The sequence below is a fragment of the Lontra canadensis genome, unplaced genomic scaffold, assembly GCF_010015895.1.
Source record: "Lontra canadensis isolate GAN:19392208 unplaced genomic scaffold, GSC_riverotter_1.0 scaffold2, whole genome shotgun sequence".
NCBI lineage: Eukaryota > Metazoa > Chordata > Mammalia > Carnivora > Mustelidae > Lontra > Lontra canadensis.
This window is the reverse complement of record NW_022630996.1, coordinates 25,193,323-25,208,528: the sequence shown is the minus strand read 5'-3', so window position 1 is coordinate 25,208,528 and position 15,206 is coordinate 25,193,323. Positions and strand designations below refer to the sequence as shown.

The following is a 15,206-nucleotide window of genomic DNA, read 5'->3' as shown; positions in this document are numbered from 1 at the left end:
ATAAAATGGGTTAAAATGTCACTGATAACCAAATTCCACATACAGTTTGAAGATGGGAAATCATCTGAAGCTGGGAAGTCTGAATCCATTGCCATGGTCCTCTTTGAATCATTCTGAGAAGTAATCATGAGTAACAGCAGACAGCATAAATAAATTAAGGTGAAGAAAAGGTTAAGATAAATGAGAAAAAATCTAAAATGTGACTGACCATTTATCTGGCTAGATGATTTCAAGCAGAACCCTCAAGACCAACTTTATCATGACTGAATTTAAAAAATCATCAACTTTGTTTTCCTGACGCAGCATGTATCAGTGTACCATGGGAGTATTATTTCCAAGGTGGCCTCTAACCTCCATTTTATCATTTCATCTTTCAAGCAAAATAAACAAATGAGTGAACATCAGAATAAACTGTGTTGGGTTGGAATCACACTGTATTTTTATTTTATTTTTTATTTTATTTTATTTTTTATTTTTGGGAAAGGTTTTGTCAAGGCAGTGAGTAGAAAGTCTATTTCAGAGAGGATTTAATAAGTAGTGATACTTGTACAGAGAGGTATCATTAAGTGATTTGGATGTTAAAGGTCATGAGAGTTAGCTTCTGCTTTGCCTGTGGTGGCTCATACCAAATATACCTCAGAGCTTCTCAGAGGATTACTGTCCCCAGGAGAGGCTTATCATCTCCACACTATGAGAAACATTTTAACAGAGAAAAATTAAGTACCTTTGATTCCAGATGTTGAGTTAATTCTAGAATGAAAACCAGGCCTTAGAAAGGTTGTGGATATTTTATTGCTGAAGAATGAATGCAGAAGTGCATCAGAGACTGTTTACTTTGGGTTGTAGTCATGGGGTCCAACCAAACAAAGAGCTTCCATAAAGGATTCAGGGTTTTACAAAAAGGGAGGGAATACCAGGTAAATGGGATAGTTATAAAATAAATACCAGCAAAGTTAAATCAATATATCATGTGGTTGATATCCTTAATATATCATGAGCATGCTTGCACTGAGCATGCTTGGAACCATTGCCCCACTCTGTTCTCCACAATACAATTGTCTAAAATAACAGTAAGAGTGGTGAGGTTCTGACAGTAACACAGGTTTCTCTCTGTAAGCTTTTACAAATGCCAGCCAGTAACCCAGTGGCATTTCTACCATAAAATCTTAAGGCCAATCCATTTCCCCGCTTCCTTATTTTCTTGGTTTCAAATATATTTTTTATTGCCAATGGAAATAAAACCCAGAAATTAGAGAGCAATGGTGTTACTTGTCTTTCTTAGTTGGTAAAAAGCTCCTAAAAGTGAACTTATATAGGCCATAGCAATTTTAGCGGGCAGTTCATCATCCTATCTTTCTGGCAGTTGTTCCAGCTATGAAAAATTGTGTGGCTTTTATTGGTGGCTTCCTGCCCAAATAGAATAAAAAGCAAACAAAAATCATGGAATACCACTTGGAGGCTGCTTTTCAAAAGTACATGGGCATAGGCTATAAATCACAATGCTTTGTTTCTTCTCTGTTGTCTTTCAAGATGGATGGGAATTTTTGTACCATTGCTTATTGTCTCACTTGCTTGAGTTTCTGAAATCCAATAAATGAGGTCGAACTGGTACAAACAGTTTTTCGTCAATGGTACCTATTCCTCGGTTTCTTTACTCTATTATCACTATGGTCACTTTTTCTGTATTTATAGTAATTTAAGCTATGAAGCACCTTGCTTCTGGGGGCGGGCAGGAAATAAGCTATTTGTACAGCTTACAATGCATGTCACCAATCCTTAGATCCCTTTACGGAAAGGGTGTTAATCAGTTGCAGGATCTGCCCATGCACTAACCTGTTTGAGTGGGCTTAGAGTGTCAAAGTCACCATAATAAGAATTTGCCTTTTGCAAGTTCTAGGGGTGAAAAATAAAATGTGGTAAAACTTTCCAAAATCAACACTGACCGTCAATTTCTGTATGCTATTTATCTTAATACCAATTTTATTGAGATATAATTCACATGCCAAACCATTTACCCATTTTAAAATACTCAATTCCATGGTTTTGGCAGATAGTGAAACAATCTCTATCAGTTTTAGAATGCTTTCCGGGCCTGGGTGGCTCAGTTGGTCAAGCATCTGCTTTTGGGTTGGGTCACATTCTCAGGATCCTGGGTTTGAGTCCCTCATCAGGCTCTCTGTTCAATGGGGAATCAGCTTCTTCCTCTCATCCTCTGTCCCTGCTCTCCCTCTTTCTCAAATAAGTAATAAAGTCTTAAAAAAATTTTTTTTAGAATACTTTCATGACTCCATACCTGTAAGCAGGCATTCCCTATCCTCTGCCCCATCCTAAACAGCTGCTGATTTGCTTTCTATCTCTGTAGACTGATGGTTCTGGGCATTTCATATGCATGGAACCATGCACTTTTTATGACTGACTTCTTTCATTTAGTGTGATGTTCTCAAGATTCGCCCATGCTGTACTATGTGTCAGTACATCATTCTTTTTTTATCACTGAGTAATATTCTATTTGTAGGAATACCCATTTATCCATTCAACAGTTGACATCTGTATTATTTCTACTTTTTTGCTTATTACAAAAAATGCTGCTGTGAACATTTGTGTTTAAGTTTTGGCACAGACGTCTGTTTTCATCTCTCTTGGGCATGTACCAGCAACTAGAATTGTTGGATCATAGGAAAACTTTACGTTTCATATTTTGAGGACATGCCTCAAAGACCATTTTAAGGTTATTTTTACAAAGTGCCTACATCATTTTACATTCCCATCACAGGAGATGAAGTTTCTAATTTTTCCATGTCTTTTTGGACACTTATTACCTCTTTTTTATGATAACCATCCTAGCAGGTGTAAGGTGGTATCTCATTGTGGTTTTGATTTACATTTCCCCAATGGCTAATGAGTTTGAATATCCTTTCATTTGCATTTTTTTGGGAGAAATATCTGTTCAGATCCTTTGCCCCTGACTAAAGTGAGTTGTCTTACTATTATGAGAGTCCCTAAATACTAGAGATAAAACTCTTTATCACATGTATGATTTGCAAAAATTTTCTCCCATTCTTTGGGTTATTTTTCCACTTTCTTGACAGTGTCCTTTAAAACATAAAAATGTTTAATTTTTATGATGTCGTTTATCTAATTTATTTCTTGTTGCTTGTGCTTTTGGTGTTATATCTAAGTATATGCTTTTTTTTTAATTGGTCCTAATATTGCACATTTGATACAAGTATAGGCTTTGGTATCACAGTCTTATTTTTTAATTCTAACTCTCCTGTGGACAAATTATTTAAGCTCCCTCAGGCTCAGTTATTTATCTGTAAGAGGGAGATACTGCTAGGACTTATGAATTGTTGTGGAGGGTCAAATGAAATAATATATATGAAATCCCTAGCATTTTGCTGGGCTGTGGTAAAACTCTATTAATGTTAGCTGTTACTATTATATTCCCAGTAATAATAAACTCTAGCACTCTGAGAATTAAACTGAAGCCAAGCATTTTCTTACATGAAGAAGTGCTTAAGAAGATACATTTGTACTGCTTTATAGACAACATTGCGTTTGGCCTCCATGAAAACCAGGTAAAGTAGTCATAGTAGTTGTTCTTTCCATCAGGAGCTGCAGCTGAGAGATCCAGAACATTTTCCAAGATCATGTGACTGAAAAATGCTAGAGACAGGGTGAGAACCTGGAGTGGTCTTTTTTTCTTAAAATCACAAATTCAGTTTCTTCAGTAAAAGATTTATGGTAGGAGTCAAGTGACTGGTATTTTGTAGTCTTCATGTTGAGGTAGTACCTCAGTCATATCAGGGGAAAAAATTATTTTGTGAGAAATTAACACTGATAGTGAACATTATGTAAGAATCATGGAGTTAGAGCACATTTGACTAGAGGAGCGCCTGGGTGGCTCAGTCAGTTAAGAGTCTGCCTTCGGCTCAGGCTGTGATCCCGGGGTCCTGGGATTGAGCCCTGCTATCAGACTACCTGCTTGGTGGGTATCCGTCTACCTGCTTCTCTCTCTGACTCCCCCTGCCTATGCTTGCTTTCTCTCTCTCTCTCTCTCAAATAAATAAAAATTAAAAGCAAACAAACACATTTGACTAGAAAGTTTATGTTGGATAGCCATTACAAGTAATGGATTATAACTATATGTTTCTTCTTTAATTAAAAAGAACTTCCTTATTTCCAAAGTTACACATGCTCATAGTTAAACACTGGAGAATATAGATAACCAAAAAAGAAAATACCCTTTCAGACATTTCCTTATATGCATACATTCCTAATATACTTATATTTAGAAGCATCTTCTAAAATGGGCAGATAGATTTTTCTATTTAATGTTTGGATTCTTTAGGCATGAAGTTAAGTTAATTTATATTAGGATGTCTGTATGGCTATAAATTCTGGACTTCCAGAAGATTTTCAGATTTGGTTCGTTGTCTTTTTTTAAGCAGCAATTAATTATCTTTCCAGACTGTCTGAAATTCATTGACTACATTTACTATACTTTTCACTCATCTAGAGAAAGAAAAAGAACTTAATACAGTTTTCCTGGTAAAATTAGATCCTCATAAGTAATTAACTCTCAAATGCAAAAATGGCTGATCTTTAGCAAAGCATGTTCTTCCTAAAGGTTTTCGAGCTGACTCAAGTTGCTGTTACTTATAAATTCACCATTTTATGGATAAGCAGCAAACACTGCTTAAACATGTCCGTAATCAGAGAATGACTCCCTGACCTGAGAGCTATTACTTTGGGGTGCACCCTTGAAGCCTGTAAGATTCACACAGGACTTTTGAGAGCCAAATATCACTACTATCTCAAGTGTTATTTTCACTAAAATTCAATGAGAATAATACATCTGACTATGAGATAATGTTGAATCTAAGTTGATAAAACAACTGTGACATTTGAAGTATTATTTCTTTTCTTTTCTTTCTTTCTTTTTTTTTTTTTTTAAGATTTTACTTATTTATTTGACAGAGAGAGAGACAGCAAGAGAGGGAACGCAAGCAGGGGCAGAAGGAGAGGGAGAAGCAGACTCCTGCTGAGCAGGGAGCCCAGTGCGAGACTGATCCTAGGACCCCTGGACCACGACCTCAGCCAAAGGCAGACACTAACACCTGAGCCACTCAGGCGCCTCTGAAATATTATTTCTATGACTTTTTTTCTTTAAATCCTTATAAAGTTGAGAATGACTTCTGGTCTCAAATCAATCCTTCCCATTATAGCCATTTATCAAAAAACAAAAACAAACAAACAAAAGAAGCAACTATCCCTCCCCCGCAAAAAAACAAAGCAAAATGATAGTGTTTTGCTGTAGAAATTTGAGATTTATTATCACAATATGTTTAAGTGAATCCCCATCTTTCGTCTGCATTGAATTTAGCATTCCCTTCAATTAGGACTATTCAGATTATTTGGGCTAGGAAAATCTTTGGTATATTTAAATTTGTCTACACAAAATATTTTAGAGTAATTTCTACTTAATTCCTCAAACATTAATTATATAATGCAAAAAGGAAAAAGGCTATTACTCTTGAGTATATCAATTTGTCAGTATTTGCAAGAAGTGTCATGGAACCAGTGTTTGTTGGATTTGCTCTTTTATTTCATTTGGCCAGTTAAAATGTAAAGTGAAATACTGTGGAAACATGATGGTTTTATAGAGATAAAACCATTTTGAGCTGAAAAGGTCTAACACCTGACCTTAATCTTAAATTCTAGCACATGAAAATGTCAGATGTCTCTGTTGGATTAATAAAGCCAAATGTCAAGTGGAAAAATGATTATGAGCTCTAAATATGTGGTTTTAGGGAGATAGGTTTTATGAAAATCAAGGCTTTAACAGTGGCTATGATTGAAAAATTATTTTCATTATAAGAAATTACAAGTCACTCTAGGGGCACCTGGGTAGCTCAGTTGTTAAGCATCTGCCTTTGGCTCAGGTCATGATTCCGGGTCCTGGGATGGAGCCCTACATCCGGCTCCCCGCCCAGCGGGAAGCCTGCCTCTCCTTCTCCCACTCCTCCTGCTTGTGTTCCCTCTCTCTCTGTCTCTCTCTCTGTCAAATAAATAAATAAATAAAATCTTTAAAAAAAAAGAAATTATAAGTCACTCTGTGCAAAAATTGGAAGTATTATCCTAAGAAATGAAATTTTTAAAAATTTCTTCTATTTGTGTTTTTTTAAAATGAAATGATAATATCTTTCCTCAATAGAACCTGAAGCCTCATAGAGTTAAGTGAATAGAACAGCATATCCTGAGTACTAGACCCTTTTTTTTTTTTTTCAAAATTACTTTAACACTTTTAAGTTATAAAGAACTGTATACCTTAGGGATGTCTGTTACCCCTTATGTAAATATTAGCTAGTTTTGTTAGAAATAGCCAGAATTTTGGAAACTGACACAATTTCTTTTTTCTTTTTTTTTAATTTATTTTCAGTGTAACAGTATGCATGGTTTTTGCACCACACCCAGAGCTCCATGCAATACGTGCCCTCCCTAATACCCACCACCTGGTTCCCCCGCTGACACAATTTCTAAGACCATTTTTTAAGCCCATTGTCACTATATACTGACTGGTTATGAATGAAGAAGGATAAAATTAATTAGAGATGAGAGGAAAATATGGTGGGAGCAGATTTGAAGAAGAGAAGGACAGGGTGTATTGCTTTTGATTATTCCAGGCATATCTGCTTTGCTTCATGAACCACCTAACATTCATTGATTCCCAAAGAAAGAAATATGGAAGTAGCAATCCTGACCAGGCATTCCTAAATTCTATCCAAGTATGTTTAATCTACTCAGGATTATTCAAAAGGAGTGGCGGCTGGAGTTTTACAGTGTCTAATGTTTCATAAAGTGTTTAAAGGTGTAGATATCTGGGGAAGTTTTTGTTTTGTCTTTGTTTTTATATTTCTAAGATTGGCTTGAGGCAGGCATGGAGAACTCATTGGAGCAGAAATTTCATTCAGTGTTACCAGTTTAACCTAACAGGATACAATTTTGTTTTCTTTAGGGTAAGTCTGGTGATTGCTAGGCTGCCTAAAGTCAATTGATTTTAGTTATCATAATTCACTTTAAGCCAAGTTTCTATTTCAGAATACAAATACGGGTTCACTGTGGTAAACCTATCAGGAAACACTAAATTTTATTAATAATTGTAAATGGCTATCTTGAGTTTTAATACCACTGAATATGTTTGGTTTGATGATGCTGGGCTATGGAACTCTGATAATCAAACCTAGATATCAAGGTGTAATATACATATTAAAATGGGCACAAATTACACAGGAAGCTTTTGATAGAGGCAGCCAACAAAGTATATTACTTTAAAATGAGCTTGAAACTCATTCATGGGAATGAACATCACATCTTAGATATGGACCAAAAGATGTATGTTTATATATTTTCTAAAGAGATGAAAAGATTTATTTTTTAATTTCCTGCTAATGTCTTATGGTATTTGGAATTTATAGATAGTAAAATTCTGTTTACTTGTAAATTTGGTATATTTCAATAATCTCAAACATACTGAACATGGAATATTTATTAATAGATGGAGTATATTTTTCTTTTTACTAGATCTTCTATAGATCCCATCCTTCTGTGTTCAATGCCATTACCCTGTCTCAAGTCTTTCAACTATCTGGTAATCATGATCTTCTGCCGTTGGCCTCTTCTGGCTGAGCAGATTGTTAAATTTTTAGGAAGTCTGTGAGCTCATTGTTAAGTACAACAAGTATTAAAAATTGGGTGATATAAACTTACACTTAAATTATATTAAAACAAATCTAATAAAAACTCAAAAATTGTTACTGCCTACTTTGATGTTTTACTATTATCTATGCCATTGAGGTTATTTACCTTCATTGTAGCTGAAAGGTGAACGTACTATGTAATAATATGCAACTGTGTATCTCTTCCAAACTCTATGTTCAATGACTTCACATTTGGTAATTTGAAACTGGACAGAGTGGGAGTATTTACACCACAGAAATTGGCAAATGACTTAAGTCCCTTTTTTTTTTCTCCTGGAGAAGGGCTGGTTGAAGATTTGCCTGAGTACCACCCCACTCCCTGCAGTCTGCCAGCTTTTAGTCTTCCTGTGTCTAGGCTCTTTATCTCTTTGGAGATTGTTTTGTCTTATCCATACTAGTTAGAAACAATATACTTAAAAATAATGGAAAGAAAAGAACCAGGGTATCCTGTCTCATTATTGACCATACTAGCTTCACTAGTTTCCACCAAAAATTGTTCTTTATTAGAGGTATAGAGGGCAGGTGTGTTGTAGCTGCTGTGGGATGCAGCTACAACTGCAGAGGAGAGAGAATGTAAAGTCATGATCTCCACCCTCAAGTAATGATTCAGGAGTGATAATTAGGTTAACAAACCAGTACAAACTATTCATTAATCCTTCATCTATAGTCAATTCATTTAATAAATAACTTGTTGCTGAGGACCATGTACTACAAGAACAACATTGTGTAAGGATATTGATTGAGAGTCCATTCTGTCATCATTCATAAATCATTATATACTTAAAATGATAGAGACTGGACTTCAGCCCTTATAAACTCCTAGTATCTTGTTATTTGGGACAGCTTTAAGAAAAAAAAGATTATTTATTTAAGAAAGTGTTCAGTGGGGAGGGGTGCAGGGAGAGGAAGAGGGAAACTTAAACAGACTCCATCCATGCTGAGTGCAGCAACTGATTTGGGGCTTGATCTCAGGACCATGAGAACAGACCTGAGCCAAAACCAAGAGTCAGACACTTAACCAACTGAGCCACCCAGGTGTCCCTGGGGCAGTTTTTGTTTGTTTGTTTGTTTGTAAGACTACTTTTAATATAGAATGTGTAGTGGCTTGTTTTTTCCTCTGGGAAGGAGTCTACTGTCATTCCTGATACTTTCCCTCAGTCCCATTAGTTCAGAGGTATTAGAGTTTTATACAGATGTGTTCTATAAGAGATGACACACTGGTATTTTTATGCATTGGATTGTTTATTCTCATATTTGTGCATACACCATTTCCCATTTGCCAGAAGATTTAAAACAGTGTCAGATTCCAAGTCTATATTGGAGACCAAATCAAGTGAATATTTACATCTGTCCCATCTCTTTGTTTTAGCTGGACCAGACCAATTTTGACGAAAGGATATAGACAGCGCCTGGAATTATCAGACATATACCAAATCCCTTCTGCTGATTCTGCTGACAATCTGTCTGAAAAATTGGAAAGGTATGTTCATGCACAATGTTCATTAGTTGAAGGGAGGAATTAACACTGTTAATTATTTATATTATTAATACTCTGTTTAGATGATGGAGAACTAACTTATTAGATGGCTTAAATCTCAAAATGGTATCTTTAAAATAGGAGTATCTTAATTAAAAAAAAAACATGACCCAAAATTTAAAAAAAAAAGTTGAGACTTGTAATTTGTTTATTACCTTATTTACAATCAACTCATTTTCCTTTAAAAAATATTTTCAAGGCAAAGTAAGACATTCAGTCTTATTTTTCTTGATTTTATTCAAAGACTTAGGCTAGTGGGAATAATAGATTCATATTTCCAAGATCAAGGCCCAATTTCTATTATCGAGGACTTAGTGTGTGGAAATGCCATGAAAGCAAGGATATTTTGGTTGGTTTGGTTTGGTTTGATTTAGAATAGGGTCTGGCATATAGTAGATGCTCAATAAATATTTGTTGAATGAATGATAATTGAATGTGAAATGACTAGCACTATGTAAAACCTGTAATATTGTTACAGAGATAAGATATATAAATATAAAACATTGTACGTATGTCAGCAAGTTCACAATAAAACAGTAGATATTGAATACCTATGTTCTGAATGGATGCTGAGGGAAAGATTAATCAGAGAAGGGGTAGGTTAATAAAAGACTATGTACTCCAGATAAACATTTATTTATGGCCAAATAGAGGATACCTGAATTTGTAGGATTATCTGGCCTAAGGCTTTTTTCTCCTGTTTGTATTATATCTCCCATATCAACTCAATTAAAAATATACCTATTTTTTTAATTCAACAACTCTGTGCCAGCATAAGTCCGTAAGTTCTTTCTTACTTTTGCCTTTATTTTGTATCTGTTTTAATCCTATGCACTTCTTTTCTTAAAAAAAATATTATAATAAAAAATTTAAAAAGTAAAATTATTATTTAGAATTTATGGAAACATTTTGGAAGACTGACATACCATTTCTAGTACTTTGTACCTCTGCAACCTTAGAAGTGACCCTGGCCTCCCATATCATAACTGCTTTGTGACAAAGGTCCTTGGTGGTCACCACTTTGTTGAGGCCCACTGGGCCTTTGGGCTCTGTTTGTGGTATTTAACCCTTTACATCACCCCTTCATGCAATCTGCTCATCTGTTCCATGAAAAGCTACAAAACTGATAATTATAGAGCTTCTTCCTTTGTAATTTAACTCTCAGTGTTTGGGATTCTTACTGTGTCTCTCATGGTGCTGAGGAAACCACATCAATTCCTCTTTCCCACTCATTCCTTCTCTCAGGCTATCCATTGTTCAAATCCCACCCATTAAAATAAATTCTCCCACCTGGCCTCTCCCTCAGATTGCTGCCTCAATCTTTTTTTCCCCCCCTTGTTTCATAGCTGTTATTTCTCTGCTCTCCTGATCTCTCCACTTCTTCACCTTACCTTTATACCTCAGTTCCTTGAAATATGGTTTCCATGTCTGCTGTGTTGCTAAAATGACATTGACCAGGGTCACCAGAGGTCCCTTAATGTCAAATAAAATGGACTCTTTCCTACGTGACTTCATGTTGACTACTTCTTCCCACCTTGAAACCATTTCTTTGGTGTATGTACCACCTCTCTTTCATGACTTTCTCATCTGACTCATTCTTCCTTTAAAAGAGAGGTTGAATCTGCATCCATACTTAGCTACTTACCCTGTTGTGAGTCGTTGAATGATATGGATGGGAACAAGTCCTGTGTATTAGTGAAAGAGTGAAGAGGTGTATAGATGGGAGAGGGTGATTAGGCATTGTAGACAGTAAGCTTCTTGGGGCAGCCAGAGTCCGTGCACAGAGACTGCCATGTTGCCGTCACATCCCACTTGTTCCCGTGTTCTTCCTTTGGTGTAACTTAAAACCACTTCTGATAATCATAGAGGAATAGTAATGGACATAGCTCTTAATGAAATGCAAAACCTTCACTTGTTATTGCCTGTGAAATTTTCATCTCTGTACAGTTTAGTAATGAAGGCCAGGGTAATATTTAGAGATATATTTTAACCATTTGGGAAGAGAAAGCCTTCATTAACAGATAGAAGTGGCTATAATGTAAATACAATCCATTGATGAACTTTTGGTTTTTATTTTTTTATTTTGTTATTTTTTTTTTTTAAGATTTTATTTATTTGACAGACAGAGATCACAAGTAGGCAGAGAGGCAGGCAGAGAGAGAGAGGGAAGAAGGCTCCCTGCCAGGCGGAAAGCCCAATGCGGGGCTCGATCCCAGGACCCTGGGATCATGACCTGAGCTGAAGGCAGAGGCTTAACCCACTGAGCCACCCAGGTGCCCCAAACTTTCAGTTTTTAAAGGAAAACTTATTTGATACTACAATTCTTTCAGACTATATGGTGTCTTTTCCTACCAGAAAATATAGAATGTGATTCTGTTCTAATTTTCTAGAGAATTTTACTCTATTAAATGACTTTAATAGTTGAAAATGAAGTTTGACAGTATTTGTTTTATACCCTTACATTTAATAACAGCCATTTAGACAAGTTTTTCTAATGTTAAGTAAAAGAAAAATCTACCTGACTTTTTACGTTGAGGTTTTGGGGTTTGTTTGTTTGTTTGACTTTTAAATTTTATAAAATCTACTAACGTTTTAAGCAAGTAAAGATCAAAGGGTGAAGGGGGAAAAAGTTAAATTTTTGCTTATTTTTCACTTTGTCCCAAGCACAGTAATGTATATTTGTAAGAGGTGTACTTTGTCCACCTATTGCATTGCTCTTAAGCAAGAATCTTTCTTTAATACATAAAATCTGACCTTGTTATGGAGTCAACTCCCTGAAAATTGATATATGGAGAAGCATCAAATTCTGCAAGATACCTGACTGTTGGTGTTAGAAGGTCTCCACAAGGTGTTTTTGTCTCTCCAATCACTTGGGTTAATCTCTTTGGATGTCTTTCTGAGACTAAAACTATGTTAAGGGAAATAGAACAACTCAAATATTTGTACATACAACTTACTGGTCCTGTTTTTCATTCTTTTGCAGAGAATGGGACAGAGAGCTGGCATCAAAGAAAAACCCCAAACTCATTAATGCCCTTCGGCGATGCTTTTTCTGGAGATTTATGTTCTATGGAATCATATTATATTTAGGGGTAAGGATCTCATTTATAAATTTATTATGGATAATAAGTGTATTCATTATTATGATTTTATTAATCTAAAGGACTTACATTCATTTTTATGACGAGGGTAATCTCGTGTTTAGCTAAAAGGACTAATTCAACTCCAAATACAAAGAAACCACTAAAACTCTAGTAGAGACAAGTAAAAATGCCCTAAGGTGCCCTGGAATGCAGGTGGCAATCTACTTTAAAGTGGGTAAATAAATAAATAAACAAATAATGGTTTCAGTAAGATAGATTTTTTTGAAGAGGTTTATTTTCTGTTATGATCCCAAATCATGTTATCTTACTAGAATATCAAATTGCTGGTGCTTTTATTCTTCTGTATTTGACAGTAGAATTTCAAGATATAACATCAAGAGAAGAATGAAGTCAAGTTTAGCCAATTATCTATATGAATATCTGTAATATTTTGAAATCATATCTGCATACTGAGTTTCAAGGAAAAATAGCAAGAATTTAAAATTTGGCAGTGAGGTGTGGTTGCAATATATTTTCTCAGTCTTCTATGTCTCCATCAGTGAGAAGAGAGTTCTGTGCCTGAAAGTCCCAAGATTTCTGGTGTTTATATACAGTCTGAGATATTTCCCAGCTGCTGTTAAATTTGACTTGGATTTATTATTTTTTATATCACTAGAGCATCATTTCATATCCTTGGTTATAACCTATAAAAGGCAATGATGTGTTGAAATTTGTTTAGGCTTTAAGTAAAGGCTGTGTATAATATTTGCTTTGGTAAAAGTACCATCTGGATTCACATATATTCATATTGGTCTTCATGCATTGGAGAATTAGAAGTGCCATCAAGTCTCCCAAAAAGATGTCATTCAAGTTGTATGTTTTTAAGAATTTGTAGTTTTGTACATAAAAAGGAAAAATGTATTTAAAAATTTATCTCAACAAAGATGATCATATTTAGATCCAGAATGTTCTGTAATGCTCCTGACAATCACCTGGAAACATTCTTCTGGCTTTTGAAATTATCTGTCATCCATCCATCCATCCATCCACCCACATCTACGTACCTACCTACCTACATACCTATCTGTCTATCTATCTTTCTTCCACTCTATTCCTGTAGAAACCTGCAACAGTTTGGTGGTAAAAACATTTTTTTGTAAATATGAGTAAGGTAGCTCAAGAACTAATTACCTTTTAAGATGTCTTAGGTGATTTTTCTCTGTGAGAGCACTCAGAACTTTGGGAAATAGTTTTATCCATAGCATCTGGCTCTACTTGACTTAATTTAAAAAATCTTTTATTGTTGTTTTAATGATTATACTGTATACATTTGAGTCAGTGTATAGCAATACAATTCACTCTGATTATTGTTGGATTGGCATGAATAACACTTCCAACAATTGTTATGTCATGACTGAGATAATGGTGAGACTGACAGTTCTCCTCAGTCATGCTCCGTCACGAGCTGCTTCCACTGATTAACATAAGCACTACCAAGTAGAAGCAGGAAGAGAGGCCTCATGATCAAGCACCTTTTATGCCCTGGCTTCTGAAATAATTTATCCAGCAGCATCAAAGATTCATGCAAACAAAAACACTCACTAAATATGAAAGTTAATACATGAGCATATTTATCAATTTTTTTGTCATGTGTACAAAACCACGATGAATACAGTTTAATATTTATTGAGTTTAATGTTTATTTTACCTAATCTATTCCAAGTTCAGCATTAAGTCCTTTATGCAGATTGTTTTATTTAATTCTTCTAGTAACTCCATGGAACAGATATTATTATTATCCTAATATACAGAGAAGAAAATTGAAACTCAGAAATTATGAAACTTCCCAGAGTCACACATATGGTAAATTTGAGTGATAGGTCTCTATAGCTCCAAAGTATATGAACCTTCTGCAATAACAGATTATAATTGTGATATCATTATATTTGTAATGATTATATTTAGTTACTCAACAGAATGGTGTCTCTGGTAACCAGTCTTTGGTCTGCTGAGTTTTCTTTGCATCTTCTCAGGAGACCTAGGTTAACAGAAGCTGAAAGATTGAGGATTCTTCCAGGGTCATCTCGGGGGCAAATCTGCAGAAAGTTCACAGTAGGAAGCAGGATGGGGACTAAAGAGAATCTTCCCCCTTGCTTATGCTCCAGAAGGAACTATGTGAAATCCACCTAAGGACCAGTAGTGCTAGGGTCAAACTTATAAACAAAATTAAGGGAGAATGGAGTGGGTGTGGAGAAGGACTCATTCTTAAACTTCTCAAGTCTTCAACATATCCCAGCAAAAGGAATCTGAAAGCTTTTCCCGTGGGTGGTGTTGAGGGATGAGGCATTCTCCAGCTACCCTGAGCCCTGGGTTGTAGGTCTGGAACCATCTGCATGTTTGAAAGGCCATAGTTTACTTCCAGAAGAAAAGGGGAGAAAATGTAACTGTTCTTATAAGACCTCTGTCTTTTTAAACAACTTACACCAATGCTTTAGTATTGATGATATTCTCTTTGACCATTCCTTTTTTTTCCTCTGTGTATATCAGCTTGGTAATTGTTTAAAGTCCATGAAAGGACTGAAGATTCTTGAAATTGCTGTAACGCCACTCTTGGTAAAAGGTGGACGTGCTTTCAAAATGTCCTATACATCCTTAGTCCCTCTGAATAAGGGCAGTTGTGATATAAGGAGCATTTGGTTGGTTTCAGGACTGATAGAAAAAGTACTATGAAATCTGCTCTCGACTGTGAAAGGTTAAAAAACAAAAAAGAAATGCCATCATAAAGGAGCTTGTCTCTCTGTAAGAGTTGATATAATTTTAAATCAT

General features: G+C 35.4%; 1 protein-coding gene across 2 annotated transcripts in view; it reads left to right on the top strand.

Moving 5' to 3' along the window:
- Positions 1 to 15,206, top strand: part of CFTR (CF transmembrane conductance regulator) — a 162,929-nt gene that overhangs the window by 18,943 nt on the left and 128,780 nt on the right. Inside the window, exons 1-3 of one of the 2 annotated variants that reach the window (XM_032870712.1) lie at positions 3,664 to 3,677; positions 9,130 to 9,240; positions 12,281 to 12,389. In XM_032870712.1, coding sequence (XP_032726603.1) covers positions 3,664 to 3,677; positions 9,130 to 9,240; positions 12,281 to 12,389 — 234 coding nt within the window. Of the gene's footprint in view, positions 1 to 3,663; positions 3,678 to 9,129; positions 9,241 to 12,280; positions 12,390 to 15,206 lie in introns of those variants that run through there. The other variant, XM_032870720.1, reaches the window with a different exon arrangement.